Here is an 18,302-nt window from a genome sequence, read left to right as displayed (position 1 = left end):
CATATCTGCTTCTGGGTTTGTTACCTCCCCTCATTCCAAACCAGTAATAGCACCAGTCCTTGGAACAGACCCAGCTCTGCCAATGCCCCTCAATTCTGCCCTGCAGCCCCCCTGCTATCCCAGTCCTGGTTTCCCCACACAGCTCTGCCAATGCCCCTCAGTCCTGCCCTGCAGCCCCCCTGCTATTCCAGTGCTGGGCTTTCTACTTCACTGTGGTGCTGACTGGCCAATGGTAATGCTTCTCTCAGGCCCTGTGTGTATGTCCTCTAGAAATTCACCTCTCTACATTTGTCTGTAGGAAGATGTTAAAAAGGGGGTTTCCCTGCGCTGGTCTGTCCTGTCCCTCTGCAGGTATCTTCTAGAGAGTCTTCCCCTCTGAGGCCTAGTTTCCACTGGTTAGGTCGATGGAAGGCAGCTTACGTTGACTTAATTATGTCAGTGTACACACTATAGCCTTGTCCCACCGATGTAAGTGCCCTACTACACCGACATCATAACTCCACCTCCACTAGAGGCATAGCACTTATGTCAGTGTAGTTAGGGTGACCCAGTGTCTGTGTAGACACTACGTCCCTTACATCAGCTGTTGGCTGTCTTGTCAATTTCATGGCTCCATGAAAGCCGGGTAGCTAGAACCCAGCTGCCCCCCGGCTCCCCCCACTCCAAGTCGGGCTGCTTAGGGAGCTGAGAAGCCTGGGTGGCTGGCCCCTGCTCCCAGCTGGGAGCGGAGAGGCAAGAAGCACAGGGGGCAGCTGGGCTCCTGGTGGGGAGCTGCGTGGAGCTAAGAGCACTGGCTGGCAGCTCCCCACCCTGCCCCTCTTCAGTCAGTGGAAGCACTCCTGGTGAGGACACGCACCACTGAAAGAAGGAGGGTAGTGTGGACATGCATCACTGCAGTAATGGCCTAACGTAGGTCGACTTAGGGCTGTGGTGTCAACATGTCCTGAGTCTCACTCACTTGTAAGGTGTACAGAGGGAGCAAGGGATGGGCTTTAGGGTGGCAAGGAGGAAACCCCATTGGATGGAGAAGTTACTATTTATCCTTATTCCTGGGGCAGCTATGGCATTTCTGACATACGTGAGTTGGTGTAGAATGCCATGCTCGCCCCACCAGTCCCTCTGCTGAATGTGAAGAGCAGATGTGAGATGATGCAACACCCTCACACCTGCAGCAGATAGACTGCACAACAAGAACCGCCTGGAGCAGCTGAGAACCAGGTAAATCCTTTCCTACCTCAACAGGCCCAAGGTAACACCAATTTCTCTCCAGACTGGGCCTTCTAAAACCTTATGTTTTGGAGTGCTGTGGTTTTCCAGCTGATGTTTGTTTTTGCGGCTGCGGGCATGTACTTAGCGAGGAGATGGTTTAGGGGTCCAAGAATCAGCTAAGGAGCATTCACTGGGCAGAAAGCCCAGTTGAAATCCCAGCAGAGTTGTGTTGGCCCTCTTCTGAGATGGATCATTTGCGTTCCATGCTGCGTGCAAGTGTCTCAGATGCAACCTTAAAAACTGAGCTCATACCCTTGAATATTAAGTGTCTCTCATAATATGTTGTAAGAGCAGGGATTAGCAGTGGGGATGCCTTTTTACATCTAGACTATCCTTCATTCCCTGTTGTGCAGCATGGTGAGCTCTGGCTGCTTGCTGCCTTCCACCAGCGCTGGTTGCATATCAGTGCTGGTAGAGTGCACAGTCTTTGGGATGAACAAAACCAGGGAAGCATTACATGGTGTTACCTGGGAGAGAGGAAGGAAGGATGAACATCCTCCCCAGTCTCCTGTGTTGTGGAACCTTGAGATGATCAGAGCCTTTTGTGATGTCATAGGGCAGGTGATGGCAGAGTCATGAGAACATAGGGCCAGCCTTGATGCCAATCCCATCCCACCTGCTGGCTGATGGGCAGTGATGATACCACACACAAATAAATCCCATGTTGCCAGAAAACCGGGACCTGCTTTCTCTCCCAGGAGGCCCCAGGGGGTGGCTGAGTGAGCTGACCACCGAAGAATCCTTTTAAGGGGAAAATATCCAGAGAGAAATTCCCTGCCAGGGATTGACAGGGTCACACACAACCCCATTGCCTCACACATCGGCCAGGACTGAGGGTGCCGGCACCATTGTATGGGTTGGAACAAGGTAGATACGATGCAGATTTACTGTGTGGTATAGGGATCCTTACATCAGACAAGAAAAGTAGTTCCTTTTATGTGAGACTGAATGTGAAACTGGATTGTACTGGGGCTAAATGCCCTCCTTTCCACCTTCTGGAGACTGGGGATATCACAGGAAATTAACAGCACTTTTTGGGGGAGTAGAGGTGTTAGGGGGCAGAGTCCCAGGCAGGGCTAGATTAAGGCAATTCTAGGCCATAGTAGGCATACCCTTCAGTGAGGCCCTCAAGGCCCCATGCTGCTTGGGGTAGTAGTGGCAGGAGCTATCCAAATGAGAGCCATGTTCTGGACTGCCACCACTCCCTGTTTTCAGGTGGGCTTCTGCAGTCCATCCTGGGAGGGGAGAGGGCTCAACCCCACCCACACAAAGAGAAGGTACTGTGTGGGGATCATTGTTGACAATACCCCAGCAGAGCTGTGATGGGGAGGCAGCAGAGAGGGCTCCCCATTATAGCATCCTCTACTGGGGTAGAATGAGTGAGTAGGGCCCCCACCCATAGCTGGTTTCAGACTTAACACCCAATTGAGATGCATGGAGCAGCTCAAACCTCTCCGAGTATCGGTTCAGGCTCTCCTGAATCAGGCAGGCGTCACTGCATTAATAACACTCAGGTCACATTTTCAAGGTTTTGGTTCACAACCAACAGGGCTAGAAACAAAACAGCTGAAATTCTGACTCGAAGAGCTGGGATGCTAGACACAGACCTGTAATGCCTATGCTTTAATCTGTCCCTGCCCTCAGAGGCAGGTGTTATGGGAAGGGCGGAAGCACCCTGCAGAGGGTGAGGCTTTGAGGTAGCAGAGCTTAGAGATGGGGGATGTCTGGCATTGTCTAGACTAGAAAAAGAAATTGTGTTTTAAAAACACATTTGAATTAAGTACTGGTTATAAACATATTAGTATCTAGTGTAGACAGGGCTTAACACCTTTAAAAGCTGGTCATGGCTGACCCTGTGTGTTCACTATCTATACTACAGGACATTGAGATGTGTTAAGTGGTATGTTTTAAAACCCATGCTTTCCCCCTAGTGTCTGGTAGACACATGACTGAAATGCTGAGTTCCTGTTTACTGACCATGTTGTGAAACTATGTTCTTGTTTAGCAAACAGTCACACGGACCCTGGTGCATTCAGTGATGGCCTCAGTGCTGGGATCGTTGCAAATTGGTTACCACACAGGAAACATCAATGCCCCACAGATGGTAAATGACCAGGAGAAGGAAATGTGATGTGGAGCTTGGAGAATGGGATGCGCAGTGCTGAGGAGCATAGAGGGACTGACTCCTGCAACTAAACGATAGGAAAACCATACATTAGGCCTCTTCTCAGGCCTACCTTGTGAAAGGTGGGCGCTAGCACACTCTGAAAAGCAGGAGAGAGTTCACTCAATTTCTTGCATTATAATAAAACAGTTATTTAATGTTCACCATTGCAGGAAAGGACATAGGTCTGCTCTGAGCAGAGAGCCTCCACAGAACTTCTCATTTAACAGGACATTCTCTCTGTAGTACTTCTCTGGCCCCCATTACCATATTTATCTGAGCGCCTCACAGTCTTTAATGTCTTTATCCTCACCACCCCCCAGTGAGGCAGGGCAGTGCTATTATCTCCATTTTACAAATGGTGGCCTGAGGCAAAGGGAGACTAAGGGACTTGACCAAGGTCACAGAGGAAAACCGGGGACATGAACATAGGTCTTTAAAATCCCAGCTTAGTGTCCTAATTCTTGGACAATCCTTCCTCTTCATTACATGATATTTTCTTCACTGACGGTGAACTTAGGCCAGCAGCTTTAAAAAGCACAGTATTAATTTATCTTAACAGTGTTATCTAGAACAGTCCAGCCCACCCCCACCAACCAGGACAGGGTGGTTCCCTACAGTTGTTCTCCAGGGCTTTGTCCAGTCCTTGTTTTAACTATCCCAAGCAATGGGGCTTCCACCTCTTCCCTTGAGGAGACTCTAGTCTCACAAACGCCTCACTGTCAGGAAATGTTTCCTGATGATCCAGTCTGAAATCTTCACACTTGGCTCAGTTTCATCCTGTTTGCTTCCTTTGCTTCACCCATCCCTGAACAATTTCTCTGCCTCCTTGGTGTCAACACTTTTCAGTCACTGAAAGCTGAGGGGGAGTAAAAGGGGGGCTGATGTGGAAGAAGCTGGGGAATGAGGGGGTGAAGGCTGAAGGGAATTGAAGGAAGATGGAAGGAAATGGAGGAGGCTGAAGACTGTAGAGATGGTGAGGAGTAAGAAGGTATGATGAGATGATCGCTGAGAGGGGGCTGGGGAAAGCTGAGGAGGAGTGATGAAGACTGAGTGAAGGAGGGATGGGATGAAGGATGAGGAGAGGAGAATTAAGGCTGATGGAAAATTGAAGACATTGATAAAGTCTGAGGAGAAAGGAAGGTGACTGAGAGAGGAGGCTGGAGTTGGAGGGGAAAAGGGGCTGAAAGGAAGGAGGGATAAAGGTGGAGGGAACAGGAAGAAGGAAGATGAAGAGAGAGGGAAAAGATTGGTAAGAAATATGGGGTTGTCCTGAGATGAAGGGGAGGAGGCTGGAGGTTGGAGGAAATGGGGATTGACAGGAATGGAAGGAAGGCTGAGCAGAGGGGGATGTGAGCTGCGTGCAGTGATGACAATGGCAGGTGGCAGCTTGAGTCCTGCCTGAGATGTTATCGCTAAACTGATCAATGAGGAAGTGAGTGGTATCACCAGCAAAGCGGAATGCAGATTGGGCATAATGTAGGTGCAGGGATGACTGCTGAGAAGAAGTTGGCATGAAATGTTTCTCTCCTACACAGGTGATAGAGGAGTTTTTCAACCAGACCTGGAAGGAGCGGTTCAAGGATCCCATGTCTCTCCATGCACTCACCATGCTTTGGTCCTTCACCGTCAGCACCTTGGCTTTGGGGGCCACTGTCCCAGCACTCACTGTGGGCATAGTGGCTGATCATTATGGAAGGTACATGCAGTGGGACTGTTTAATCACCACACAAAGGCAGAGAAAGTGCAGAGTCAATATTAGAGAGAAACAGGGTATTCCCAGAGCAAGTACCAGAATGGTACCAAGTATCCAGGACTGGCTCTAGGCACCAGCAAAGCAAGCATGTGCTCGGGGCGGCACATTTCCAGGGGCAGCGTTCCGGCCATCCTTTTCTTTTCTTTTCTTTTCTTTTCTTTTCTTTTCTTTTTTTGGCTTGGGCAGTTGCGCTCTAGGAGCTTGGGGCCGCAAAAAACTTAGAGCCGGCCCTGCAAGTATTTACAGGGGCCATGTCAGAGAGGAGCTGTATATTTTCAGGGCCTGGGTCAGGGAGAAGGCTGGGCATGTTCAGGGTAAGAGCCAGTGTCTTTGTGCCAGACTTTAATGTATTCCCTTCCTCCATAACCCACCTTGCTATCTCTTTGGTGTCTCAGATGCAATTCCATCCTGACTGCTAACTCCCTCTCTCTCATGGCGGTGGCATTCATGGGCATCTCCAAGATTGCAGGCTCCCTGGAGGCACTGATTGTGGGGTGCTTCCTCACTGGACTCTTCTGTGGACTCAACATCACCCTGATTCCCCTTTATATCCAAGAGATGTCCCCAACCAGGGTCCGTGGGGCCTTCTCCACCATGAACCAGCTGTCTCAGACAGTGGGCGTCTTCATTGGGCAGGTAAAGAGCTGACCCTGGGCAAGGATTACAATTATAATTTCCACCTAGAATTTCACAGCAAAACTCAGATCCTTCTGCAACAGAGCCCAGGCCCCTGACTAGCTGAGCTAAAAGAGAAATAATGGCATTTCTGTTAGCTCCAGCAATGTGAGGGCTTATGACTCATAGGCCTGAGCCCATCAGAACATGAGGTGGGGAGCAGGGAGGGAGCATGAGGAAGGATATATCCAGTGATGAGCTGCCAGAAGCTGAAGAACTGGTTCCTTCAGTCGCTCCGAGCCTTCGGCGGCACTTCGGCAGCACGTCCTTTAGTCGCTCCGGGTCTTCGACGGCACTGAAGGACCTGACGCCGAAGTGCCGCCGAAGGCTCGGAGTGCTGCCGGGTGAGTAAAAATTCACAGGGGAGCCTCCCCAGCCAGGACGGACAGGACAGTCCCTCGGGCCGCAGTTTGCCCACCGCTTTAACAACCGGTTCTAAACTGACTTCTAAATTTAACAACCAGTTCGTGCGAACTGGTGCGAACTGGCTCCAGCTCACCATTGGATATATCCCTCTATAGGACACACTGAATGCCTTTGCAGACCTATGCATCTGAAACAGAGCACTGCTGGTACAAAGGCCTGGCACACCTAGCAGCATGACTCTCACCTCTTGGTCCAGACAGGTGCTGGGTTTGGGTCTCTCAGTCTCAGGGTTTATGACACAGGGTAATGTTGGTGGGACAGAGATGGCTACTGCCTCCCCCTACTGAGCATGAGATAATGTTCTCTGGAAAGTTTCTCTCTGTCTCTTGGTTTCAGATCGTGAGCCTGGAGAATGCATTGGGCACTAGCCGATGGTGGCCACTCATGCTGTCCTTGTCTGCCCTACCAGCCATCCTCCAGTACCTCACCCTCCCTTTTTGCCCTGAGAGCCCCCGTTACTTTCTCATCAATTGCCACGAAGATGAACTGGCTGCCAGAGGTAAGGCACAAAATGCCCACTGAACCTCCAAAACTGCAGGACTGTGAAACCTAGATCCACAGGCATCAGAGAGATGGGATGTAATGCAGTTGTTCCTTACAGCCTATTCTTCAAGCTGTTACCTATTCCCATACATCAGGGCATAATTGATTTCCAGCTTGCTGGAGAGTCAGGAATAAATGCCTTCTCAGAGGACAATATTGCACAATGAGGGAGGGCTTTGTCTTCTTCGGAAGCATCTGTCATGGACCACAGTCAAAGACAGTTTGTGGGACTAGACAGAACAACGGTGTGTTCCTGAATGGCCATGGTTGTGTTCTTATGGGTCATTTGGAACCAGGGGAGTTTCAAAGGATATCCATGAAAGGTTCAGAGGTCTCATTAACTCATTTGGCACTGCAGATCAGTTGTGGAACTGTGTCACATTCAGAACCAGGGAGGATTCCAGGGACACCGTCTAGTTGTTCTTCCTGTTCTCTGGTGCCTTACAGAACTCCAGAGGCTCAGAGGTACCCAGGACATCTTGGAAGAGATTGAGGAGATGAAGGAAGAAGCAGCCAACCTTAAGGGAACAGAGGATGTCACCATGCTGAGACTATTCATTGTCCCCAGCTACAAGCAGCCCATCCTGATTGCTCTCATTCTTACTGCCAGCACCCAGCTGTCAGGGTTCAATGCTGTAGGTGGCCACAGAAGGAGCAGAACTTCCAGGGGCAAAGAGAGAGAACAATGATTAAGGGTTCTGTACAGTGTGAGTGTGTGGGACTGAATGTAAATACAGGGGAATCTCTAGGAGTAGTTTAGCTGGCATTCGGGATGAGCTTTGAGGGGCAGACCCTACAGCTGATTTAAAAGGGGAGGAGCATTTTCTCATCATGTTACTTTGTGTCTTTTTCTCCCAGGTAATCAACTATTCCACAAAAATATTCCGGCTAGCTGGTGTTGCCCATCCCACACACACTACCATGGGAATTGGGGCCATTAACATCCTCTTCACAATATTCTCTGTAAGTGGGCTTCACACGGGGCTTTAATTCTGTTTTCTGGCTGTTTGGCTGATAGGCAGTCAGTCTGTCCTGGCAGACATGCCAGCCAGTGCACAGGGGGCAATCAGAACATAGGACTTGCTCACCCTATAGATACAAAACAATGGTCTGTTCATTTTGATATCCCACCTCCTGCCAGATGGGAACAGACCAATAGACTAGCTAGTCTGAAATCCTGCCTCCTGCTATATCAGATCCACACTGCACCTATCCCGTCTAGTATTCTACATTCTGCCTTACCATCTCAGATCCTCTGGTTCATCTAGTCTAGTATCTCACCTCCTTCTAGTCCTGTATTCTACATCCTACGACTCGGAAACACACCAGTTAGCCTGTCTGATCTGTTATCCACCCTCTTTCCATATCAAACCATATTACTCATCCATCTATTCCAACAGTCCTGCCTGCCAGAGTGACTAGACCAATGGGTCTAATGTTGGGTACTTCATTAGAAGGAATAAAACCCTGTAACAATTTTGCATCACTACATCAGAGTATTGGAGTTGGGCAGGGGGTGCGAAATGTCTTCCTTTCCCACTGCTGGTGAGCAGTCCATGCCCTGAAGCATGTGGGTTGACACCACTCGTAATTTTCACTCATTTACACCAACATATTTTATGCATTTTTTAAAAGTATTTTTTTCAATAATATCCCGGTAAGGCAAGCACCACAGATTAATTATAATGAATATCCAAAAGTATTTGCTTGTATCCATTTGAAATCTGCTGTCTTTTAGTGCCCTCTTCTTCTTGCATTAAGGAGAAAGGGTATAGTGGAACACTCATATAACCTTCTCTCTACCATTCATTATTTATAGTCCTCCATTATGTCCTGTCTCACTTTTACCTCTTTCTATAGCTGATCTATAATGCAAGGTCAAGGCCTGATGAGCAAATGGAATCTTTCTTGGTTCTCCACTGAAATTTATCCTGGTTCTGAGTGACCCATTTCCCAGGTTCATCTTTAACACATCATTGGTGCCTGCTAAGTTCATGGTACTGTTCAATGTATCATTGAGAGCATGGGTGTTTATGGGTTAGATCAGTGGTTCCCAAACTGAGCGTGGCAACCCTAAATGGGGTCATGCCATCAGCAGATGGGGTTGTGGGGATCCCTAGTGTGTGGAGAACACCATTTTGCTCCACACTGCATGACTTTAGATTAGGGTTGCCAATTTTGGTTGGACGTATTCCTGGAGGTCTCATCACATGACATAATCTTTAATTAAAGATTAATCTTTCGTTCCTGGAGACCCCAGGACAATCCTGCAGGATTGGCAACCCTATTTCGCATGCATGGTGCATGTGAGGTCACAATGCATGGAGGATGCCATTTTGAAGAGCAAAATGGCATCCTCCATGCTGTCTGGGGTCCTGGGAGGATATAATTCATTAAAATACGGTCATGCCAGTAAAAAGTTTGGAACCCCGTGGGTTAGGTGCTTAGTACAAATGTGCAAGGGCTAAAATAAAATAGCAGAAAGAACCTCAGGACTGTATGAAGGTTCTTCTCTTTCCTTTCCAGGTCTCCTTGTAGAGAGACTAGGCTGGAGGAGCCTGCTCACGTTTGGCCAGTTTGTTATGGCTTTATGCAATATGCTGCTCACCTTTTCCATTGGTACGTTGGTTAAGTCGGTACTCTTGCATTCTTCTGGGTTTAAACAAATGAAGCCATGTTCCACCTTCCATCACCACAGCATAGTGTCGAGGGTGCTGGGCTACTGGGGAGATGTTGCTCTTCATTTTCTTCATATAAAAGCATGGTGTTAGGAGTTTACCACACGACTGGAGGTGGTGTCTTTCCTATCCTGCTTGGACTTGCTCCATTCCCAGGACCTCAGCATGGAGTTAGGAGGAGCTAATTTGTTGGAGGTGCCATTCTTCATAGTCTCCAGCTGCCGGTTTCCCAGCATGGAGTGTAGTGGTTGGTTGTGCTGCTGGAATAGCCTTCCTTAATAACCAGGCCATGCTGCATCCCTTAGCACCTTAACATGGCAGCAGGGATGTATGATGCTGCTAGAGGCGCTGTCCTTTATATACTAGCTATGCACACTCTCCCAATGCCCTCCTCCCCACCCTCCACAGCAGTAGGGGATGCTGTCCTGCTGCCCTTCATATCCTATAGTATAGTCCATCTCCCCAAACCTACCAGGGTATTGGGGGCCCAAAGTACTGCGGAGGTGCTGAGCCTCATAATCTTGACATGCTCTGTCTCCCAGCATGCCTGCCTGGTGGCTGCATTTCAGTGGGTGGGTGACTGGTCTTTAGAGCTGCATACCGTGGATCTCTAGGATAGTTCAGGGTGAAAAGTGCTCTGGAACCACCGATGCTGCTATCTCTCTCTCACTGGCGTGCTTGAATATGGATGAAGTGGAGAGTATCCCACTCTGAGGGGCAGAGCAGTCTAAAAGCTACCGGTGCTCAATAGCAGTCTCAAGAGTAGAGCAAGTACAGGAAGGTAGTTTTTTTTAACTATCCCAAGCAATGAGGCTTCCACCTCTTCCCTTGGGGAGACTCTAGTCTCACAAACGCCTCACTGTCGGGAAATGTTTCCTGATGATCCGGTCTGAAATCTTCACACTTGGCTCAGTTTCATCCTGTTTGCTTCCTTTGCTTCACCCATCCCTGAACAATTTCTCTGCCTCCTCGGTGTCAACACTTTTCAGTCACTGAAAGCTGAGGGGGAGTAAAAGGGGCACTGATGTGGAGGAAGCTGGGGAATGAGGGGGTGAAGGCTGAAGGGAATTGAAGGAAGGTGGAAGGAAATGGAGGAGGCTGAAGACTGTGGAGATGGTGGTAAAATGGCTGGCGCAGGGGAGTGGAAAGCAATGTACTCTATTGACTGGCGCATGGAACTGGGCAGCTGGCAGTGTGTTTAGTGGGTACAGCCGGGAATTGGCAGGCGGTGTCTGATGGACAGAAGGGGGCAGTCAGGGACTGCTGTATAGTGAATACATTAAGCGTGTGAGAGGCAGTGTAGTGCAGTGACTGGCACAAGAGTTAGCCAGGTACTGAGTGTAGTGGTTAGCGCAGGTGACAGGGAAGGGGTGCTGGCTAGTGGTCAGGGCAGAAAGCTGACAGGCAAGGTTGTCTAGTTATTAGTGCACAGGACAGACCTGCAGCGTGTCTAGTGGTTAGAGCAGGAGACAAGAGGAAGTTGTGCATGGTAGAGAAAAGAGACAAGAAGGAAGTATGTGGTGAGAGGAGGTAGCTGGGAGGTAGCTGGGAGGTAGCTGGCCTCTGAAGTGCGAATTGTGGGAGAGACTGTTACAGAAGAGATGCGTGGTTGTGATTACAGCGAGGCAGTCAGGCAATGTGGCTATTACTTAGAGAGGGCACCGGGGAGACAGTGTGCTCTTCAGCCCCATCTCTCAGACTTGGGATCATGACTTTAAGGGGGACTGTGAGAGGCTGGCTGTGGGGTAAGAGGCATCCTGCTCTCACTCTTCTCCTGCTCTGTCTCCATGACTAGGGGGTGGGCACAGGGCAACGGGGTGTATAAGCCAGAAGGAGAAACTTGCTTCCTCCTCCTCCTGCTGCTGCCCCACTCTGCAACTTCCTGCCTAGCCTTTGCTCTGGCCAGAAAGGTGCCCGCTGTAAAGGTGGCATGGTGCTCAGGTGCCTCATCGCTCTCATGAAAGGGCCCCGTCCCTGGAGCTTAGCAGAGAACACGTGGGGAGGAGGAAGGAGGTATTGGGGTCAGCCCTGCCTGCTATCCTCATCTCGTCTCTCACCCTTCAGCACCCCCACCGAAACCAGCCAGGTCTTCTTGCCAGGCTCCCAATCCCACAGTCCTCAGTGGCCACAAATGATTATGAGATACAGCTGCTAAGGATTGTGGGAGTGCAATCACGGCAAGAGACCACAGGGCTTCGGTGCGGAAGGGCCGAGACGTCATGTTCCAGTGGCTAGATCAGGAGACTGGTAGCCCCTGGGTACCTGGGGGCAAGCAGTGTCCTCTCAAGGTGAAAGGACGGGTCCATAGGGCTCTGACCTAGTGGTTACAGCTGGATGCAGAAGGATACAGGATACGGCAAAGATGTGGCATTTGGTGGTTAGAGCCGAGGCCAGTGAGACAGTGTGTCTAGTGGCTAGAGTGAAGGAAGTGGCTGGTGCTCATCTAATTGTTAGAGCCCGGCTTAAGGAACGAACATGGCTACTGATTAGAGCAGGGCACAAAAAGAAAGTGCTGGGGAAAGCCAGTTAGTGCAGAAGGAAATGGGAGGTATTTGTCTGGTAGAAGAAGGGGCAGGCCGGGAGCATGTTTAGGGGTTAGAGAAGGGAACAAGACAGTTCATCCAGTGCTTGGCTAGGGAGAGGGAAGCGGGGACGTATAACGGTCAGAGTAAAGGACTTGGAGGCACTGTGTGTAGAGCTAAGAGCACAAGCAGAGCAGAAGTAGGCTGAGGGCAGGATGTGCTACTACTTAGAGCAGGAAAAAGGATGGAGTGTTGTCTATTGAATAGAGCAGGGACTGGGAACCAGCTCTGCCACAGATTTGCTGAGTGAACTTCACTTCAGTTTCCCCTTCTATAACATGGAGAGAATGAGTCTGTCTTGGGGAAGGCTGTGAGACTAACTCCATGAATGTCTGTATAACACCCTCAGCTCTTCAGATCCAAGGGGTAAAGCAATATAATGAATGGCAATGGTGGTTTGCCCGGTGGGGCAGAGCACCGGTGTATTTCAGTCCTTCCCATCTCTCTGCATCTGTGTGCACGCAAGGTGAAGTGCCATGGACAAAGTACTTTCTCATCTTGGCCCTTTTCACCATGATGGCATTCTGTGAGATTGGCCCTGGTCCCGTATCTTGGTACATCACAGCAGAGCTCTTCAGCCAGTCAGCAGGTCCTGTCACCATGGGGCTCACCAGTAGTTGGAACTGGTTTCATAAATTCATCGTAGCCAAGTTCTATCAGACACTCAGGGTAAGGGATATGGGAAAGGATGGGCGTAGACAGCGAGTTATATGGGACCGTGGTGCCCGTGCTCCGCCAGTATTCAGAGCATGGGGGCCCGGATCCACCAATGTTAGGGGCCGAGCCTCTCCCCTGGCCTCACCCGCTGCCCCCGTGCGCCTCCCCAGGACTGTCCCTGTGCCTTGGGCAGCGGCTGGCTGCCACTCCCCGAGCTGCGCTCCCTCGCCGGCCGCTGGCTGGCTCCTTTCACGCTGCACCCATCGCGCTGCTCCACTGCTCCCACTCCAAGGGAGTGGGGCGGGCTGAGGCAGCGGCTGCTCTGGCTGCGGTCTGCGGAGGGAGGAGACACGTGTGACGTGATGGCAGCCCACCCCCGGGCCCCAGGGCCGGGCAGTGCATGCAGTGTGGCGCGGGGTTAGTGTGATACCGGCGGCAGGCCCACTGACAGCAATTCTGGGCCCCAGGGAAGATCAATCAATGGGCCCCCTGCCCCACTCCCTCGGCCGGGGCCACAAGCTCCCCTCCCCCGAGAAGCCCCAAGCGCGCGCCCCCCCCCCCCTTGGCCAGAGGTGCCCCAGGCCGGCCGCAGCCCCGTCCCCGACCTGCCTGGAGGAGCCCCAGGGCAGCTGCAGCTGCACTGCACTGACCCAACCTGCTCCGGGGAAAAGCTGCAGTGTCTTTTGATTCAAAGACGCTTTTGATATGCCCCATGCAGGTTCCAGGGCGGCTGAGGCAGCCTCCAGCCAGAGCCCTCATCCCCACACACCCCAACCCTCTGCTTTAGCCCTGAGCCCCCTCCCACACCCCAAACCCCTCATCTCTCCAGCCACACCCCAGAGCCCTCACCACCAGCCAGAGCCCTCGTCCCGCCACATCCTCCACATTGTGCAATATAGGGAAACTGTTAAATGCTTACTCTTTCCAGTCCATTTTTACGTTATTTTTAAAAATATATATCGGCTTACAAGGCAGGTGTTGGTGGGGTGGGACTTGGACCCATTCTGGACACCATCAACAGTTATACAAACCTGGTGCCCATGAGGATGGGTGACCTTTGCCGGTTTCCAGTGAGAACTCCAGAGAAAGCAAACTATGTTTTCACCACAAAGCACTCAAGCAGTGTCCTCAAACTTGGTATATGCAGCATAGGCGCTGACTTCGTGGGTGCTCTGGGGCTGGAGCACCCACAGGGAAAAATTAGTGGGTACTCTGCACCCACTGGCACCCAAGCTCACCTCCCCACCCCCACACTTCACCTCATCTCACCTCTGCCTCCTCCTCCTCCCCTGAGCGCACTGCGTCCACGCTCCTCTGCCCACCTCCCAGTGCTTGCCCCCACAAAACAGCTGTTTTGTGGCGTAACAAGCTCGGGGAGGGAGGGTGAGGAGTGGGAACACGGCGCGCTCAGGGGAGGAGGCGGGGAAGAGGCGGGGCAGGGGCGGGATTTGGGGAGGAGTAGAATAGGGGCAGGGAGGGGGTGGAGTTGGGGCGAGGACTTTGGGGAAGGGGTTGGAATGGGGTTGGAACAGATTTACACTGGAAAATTCGGTTTCATCTAAATCAAAATGTTTTGTTGGAAAATACAGAGACAAGATGGGTGAGGTCATATTTTTTATTGAACCAACTTCTTCTGGTGAAAGAGAAGCTTCTGAGTTACACAGAGCTCTTCTCCAGGGGACCAACATAGTTACAACAACACTGCAAACAACAATTCTCAGAAATTCTCGATTTCAGCAATATTTTGGAGAGGAAACTGCCAAAACAAGTAATTTTGAAATTTTTGTTTGATTTAGATAATGCTGAAATGTTCTTTTTAATAATGTTGAAACATTTCCTTTCAACAAAGTATTTATAATTTCATTTCAACTTTTATATTACAATGTATTATTAATGTTAATATTATAATGCTTAGATGTTGTTGAAACAAAATGATTCAACATTATCAAAATGAAACTTTTTGATGTTTCTGAATTGAAAGTTTTGAGAATTTCCATTCTGCGACAAATTTCAAAATTTCAACTTTCTTCTTCCAATTTGGAACAAAAACCAATTTCAAAATGTTATAATTTCCCCCGGGGACAGAAATTCCATCTCCCAACCAGCTCGACTGGTGAAGACAAGACAGTCTATAGTGTACACACTAATTAGCAAGTCAAGGTAAACCTTAGGCTCCCCTGTAGTCTTTAACTCAACCTGCAGACTCACATGAAAACTACAATCTGCCTTGTCTTCACTAGGATTTTTCCTCATGTTAGCTAACTGGAGTTCAGAATGCAGCCAAAACCAATCATTACAAATTAGAGCTAGAAACTGGGAGATGTAAGACCCAGGAGAAACCTGAGGAAGACTGGCTGCAGTCACTGTGATGGGAGAAACTGAGACATTTCCTGCATGTTTAAATGTCAAGTGCCAGAAAGCTGCTTCCTTGAGCTATGAGAAGCAGGACAGGACTTTCCACTCTGAAGGGAGGCAGGAAAGCACTGTAAAAAAAGTATGTGAGGGCAGGAAAAGGATCACAGTATGGCCAGCTGCCACTGAATCAGAGCTGGATGCTATAAAATCACATTAGCACAGAAAAGGATGCCACGTACACAGGATACCTGATGTATAACTGTCTTTGGCAGCGCTTAGATGCATGCTCATACCAATAAAACTATCAAAATTTACAGAAGGAGAAGCTTTGGGTCTGAGTTACCACTGCCTTGCCCCTTGTGTTGTCCTTTACCCCAGTGCAATGTGGATGTGAAATGGGAACAGAATGGTAGCGTTTTATACCCACTTTGCACTGATATAAATGACTGCACAAGGTTAAGGGCGATTGACAAGCAGGCCCTATATTGCTCGTGGCTAATGGAGATTCTCCTTTAGTCCATGTACTCAGACACTGGGCTTTTGGAACAGGAGCGTTTGAGATCTGTCCTGGAGTGGAACAGTGACAACCACCAAGTTCTAAGTGGCCAGAGGTTTGTTATTGTATACAACCATTACCACTGTGAAACCGGACCTAGAAACAGGTATGGGGTGGGGGGCTCATCATTCCCTTGGAAGCATAAATGTGCACAGGGAGAAAGATCTGCCCCAAATGTGCATGGCAACAAAGTAGGGCATGTTGTACCCAATCATGCCCTGTGAATGTGGCTCACAGCTGAGCTCCAGGCCTGGGCAAGGAGGCAGGAATGGATCTGAGGAACCAGACAGTGTCACAGTCCCCCTGATGGCAGGCTTGTTGAAGGCCAATCACTGATCCCAGTCTGGGACACAGACACAGAAGCACTGTGCCCTGGGAGGTGTGGTCAGCTGGCATGGGATGCTCAGGGGCCTGGCCACTATACGAGAAAGGAGTGAGTCCAACTGAGATACTACTGAATGGGCTGGTATAGCACAGGCCATGCCCCTGTCCTGCCAGTCACCTTCTCCTTGCAACTGGGGTGTGGATCCCAGCAGCCACTGAGCCCTGGCTGTGGACCCTGCTTGGTGAGTGAAGCAAGTCCTGAGCACAGCCATACCCAACAGCCATACACGCCATACCCTGATAGACTTCTATGCCAGAGGGGTCACTGGCCTGAAGGCCCCATTGCTCTTTATTTCTAAAGCACTTGTGACCTGCTTTAATGTGTGTGTAATGTAGTGCCCCAGGGTAGGGTGTCAGCAGCAGGTAGGGTGACCAGGTAGCAAGTGTAAAAAATTGGGATGGGGTGGGGGGTAATAGGAGCCTATATAAGAAAAAGCCCCCCAAATCGGGACTGTCCCTATAAAATCGGGACATCTGGTCTCCCTAGCGGCAGGGACTGAACCTGGATCTCTAGATCATAATACGTGAGCTTCTACTGCTTGATCTAAAAGAGCGAAGGCTATATAGGCCGCTCATCCACTTCAGCCTGAGGCCCAGTCACCACTAGAGGGAAATAGAGAGCCACAGTGAATGGGTTACATACAGTTTCCTCCCCCTGGAGTTGTATGCTGGGGCTGGGGCTGCCTGTGCACTCCCCAGGCTTGTAGAGCCAGGTCCACCCTGGAATGCCTGTCCCTACGCTCCATAGGAGCCAGCAGTGCTCCTGCAAAGATTATAGGGCCCCTGATGTACTGTGCCTACTTTTGCAGCACTTGAAACCCTTGCCCTCCCGGTGCTAATAAAGGTACTGACACGGAGAGAAAAAAGCGAGAGAGGGAGAAGGCATAGAGAATAAAGCAATGGAGAGTTAAGTAGACTACAGCACCCTCTTACTCCCTTCCGTTCCTTTCGTGTCCCAGGGGCCTGGGGATGTGTGGTACCTTGCTAACCTGCTCTCCTCCCTTCCCTTCCTAGCACCTGGTGGGCCCCTATGTCTTCCTGCTCTTCACAGGCTTCCTGCTGATGGCCGTTCTCTACACCTACTTCCAAGTGCCGGAGACCAGGGACCGCACCTTTGAAGAGGAGGCCGCCGAGTTCCGCCAGGCTGATGCCATCCTCACCAGCCGCTTTTAGCGCGTGGGACAGATGGACCAAGAGGGCCCATTTTGAAGAGCCTGGCAGACATGGCCTCTGCAGCCTCACTCCTGTCCTATCCCCCCAGTCACAGCCCTTCCTACTGCCCGCTGCAGGTTTCCACATTTTTACCGTCCCCCAATAACTCCTTTACACCTCCCTCTGCCACATCCCTGGGGCAGCTTTACATACACATAGTACAAGGAGCCATGGTTCTAGAGCAGTGGCTCCTTATAGGCCCCCAGCTCCCTCAAAGCATTGGGAACAGGATGGAGGGCAAGAGGGAATTCACATCCCAGCTCCCCATCTGCCACTCTAGTGTGGTGCGGTCCCTGCCCATTCCACCCCTGGACCTCCCCCCATTTCTTCCCCTTCTCTCACTCCTACCCGCTCCACAAATTCCCTCCCCCAGCCTCTCATCCTGAACTCCCCCTACCCTGCCGAACACCCCTCCCAACCTCTCTGGAGTGCCTAACTCCTACATTCACCCCATGCCCTTGGGGTTCCCCTTTCCCTTCTCCATGTTGCCCCACCACCAACCACTATTTCCTCTCCCCCTCCCTGAGCTCCAACCCACTTCTCTTGCCCAGTCCCTGCCTTCTTGATACCCCACATCCATCCTTTTCTGATCTCCTTTATTCCCACTCCCTTTCCCCGTCCTCACTTTCTCTTCAGGCCTAGGAAGTGGCTGGGATGAAAATGTCAGGGGGAGGCTGTGTGCAAACAGCTCAGGGGTTTCAGAACGCACACAGTGGCGTGACATTGACACTGCATGGGTTACTAGGGAATGGCGTGAATCCCACTTCTCCCCTCCCCTTTCCCCCCAAATTGTGTCCATGGATTTCTCTGTCCTAGGGGAGGTCGTGGAGGGCAAGAGTGTGTCCCCTTGTAGCCCATGCCAATCCCTGTGCTGCTGGGTGACTACAATAGAGAGGATCCTCTTGCTGTAATTCCCTCATGCTTAGAGTGCCCTGGGCTGGCTGGAGATGGTGGGTGTGGTGTCCCTGCCGTTGTATTTACTATGTTAAATGGGGAAATGAGCTGACATTAAAGATTGTTTTAATCTGGGTATGAAGCAGTGTGC

At 50.6% G+C, this 18,302-nt stretch overlaps 1 protein-coding gene across 1 annotated transcript; it reads left to right on the top strand.

The window, feature by feature from the left end:
* The first annotated feature begins 5,537 nt into the window (after positions 1 to 5,537).
* LOC102943915 (solute carrier family 2, facilitated glucose transporter member 3-like) lies at positions 5,538 to 17,218 on the top strand. The gene is made up of 5 exons (XM_007055669.3): positions 5,538 to 5,825; positions 6,627 to 6,789; positions 7,281 to 7,468; positions 7,692 to 7,796; positions 17,060 to 17,218. The coding sequence occupies exons 1-5, from the start codon at positions 5,622 to 5,624 to the stop codon at positions 17,216 to 17,218; spliced, it is 819 nt and encodes a 272-aa protein (XP_007055731.3). The 5' UTR covers positions 5,538 to 5,621.
* Positions 17,219 to 18,302: the final 1,084 nt, after the last annotated feature.

The sequence above is a fragment of the Chelonia mydas genome, chromosome 1 (assembly GCF_015237465.2).
Source record: "Chelonia mydas isolate rCheMyd1 chromosome 1, rCheMyd1.pri.v2, whole genome shotgun sequence".
Classification (NCBI taxonomy): Eukaryota; Metazoa; Chordata; order Testudines; family Cheloniidae; genus Chelonia; species Chelonia mydas.
This window is presented reverse-complemented; position numbering and strand designations above follow the sequence as displayed.

What these genes read in the sequence shown, in the direction of transcription:
- LOC102943915 (XM_007055669.3), top strand. Translation starts at nt 5,622, where the DNA reads ATGGCGGTGGCATTCATGGGCATCTCCAAGATTGCAGGCTCCCTGGAG. An exon ending in TGGGCGTCTTCATTGGGCAG is followed by an intron (nt 5,826 to 6,626) that starts GTAAAGAGCTGA and finishes TCTTGGTTTCAG; the next exon opens with ATCGTGAGCCTGGAGAATGC. An exon ending in AGATGAACTGGCTGCCAGAG is followed by an intron (nt 6,790 to 7,280) that starts GTAAGGCACAAA and finishes GGTGCCTTACAG; the next exon opens with AACTCCAGAGGCTCAGAGGT.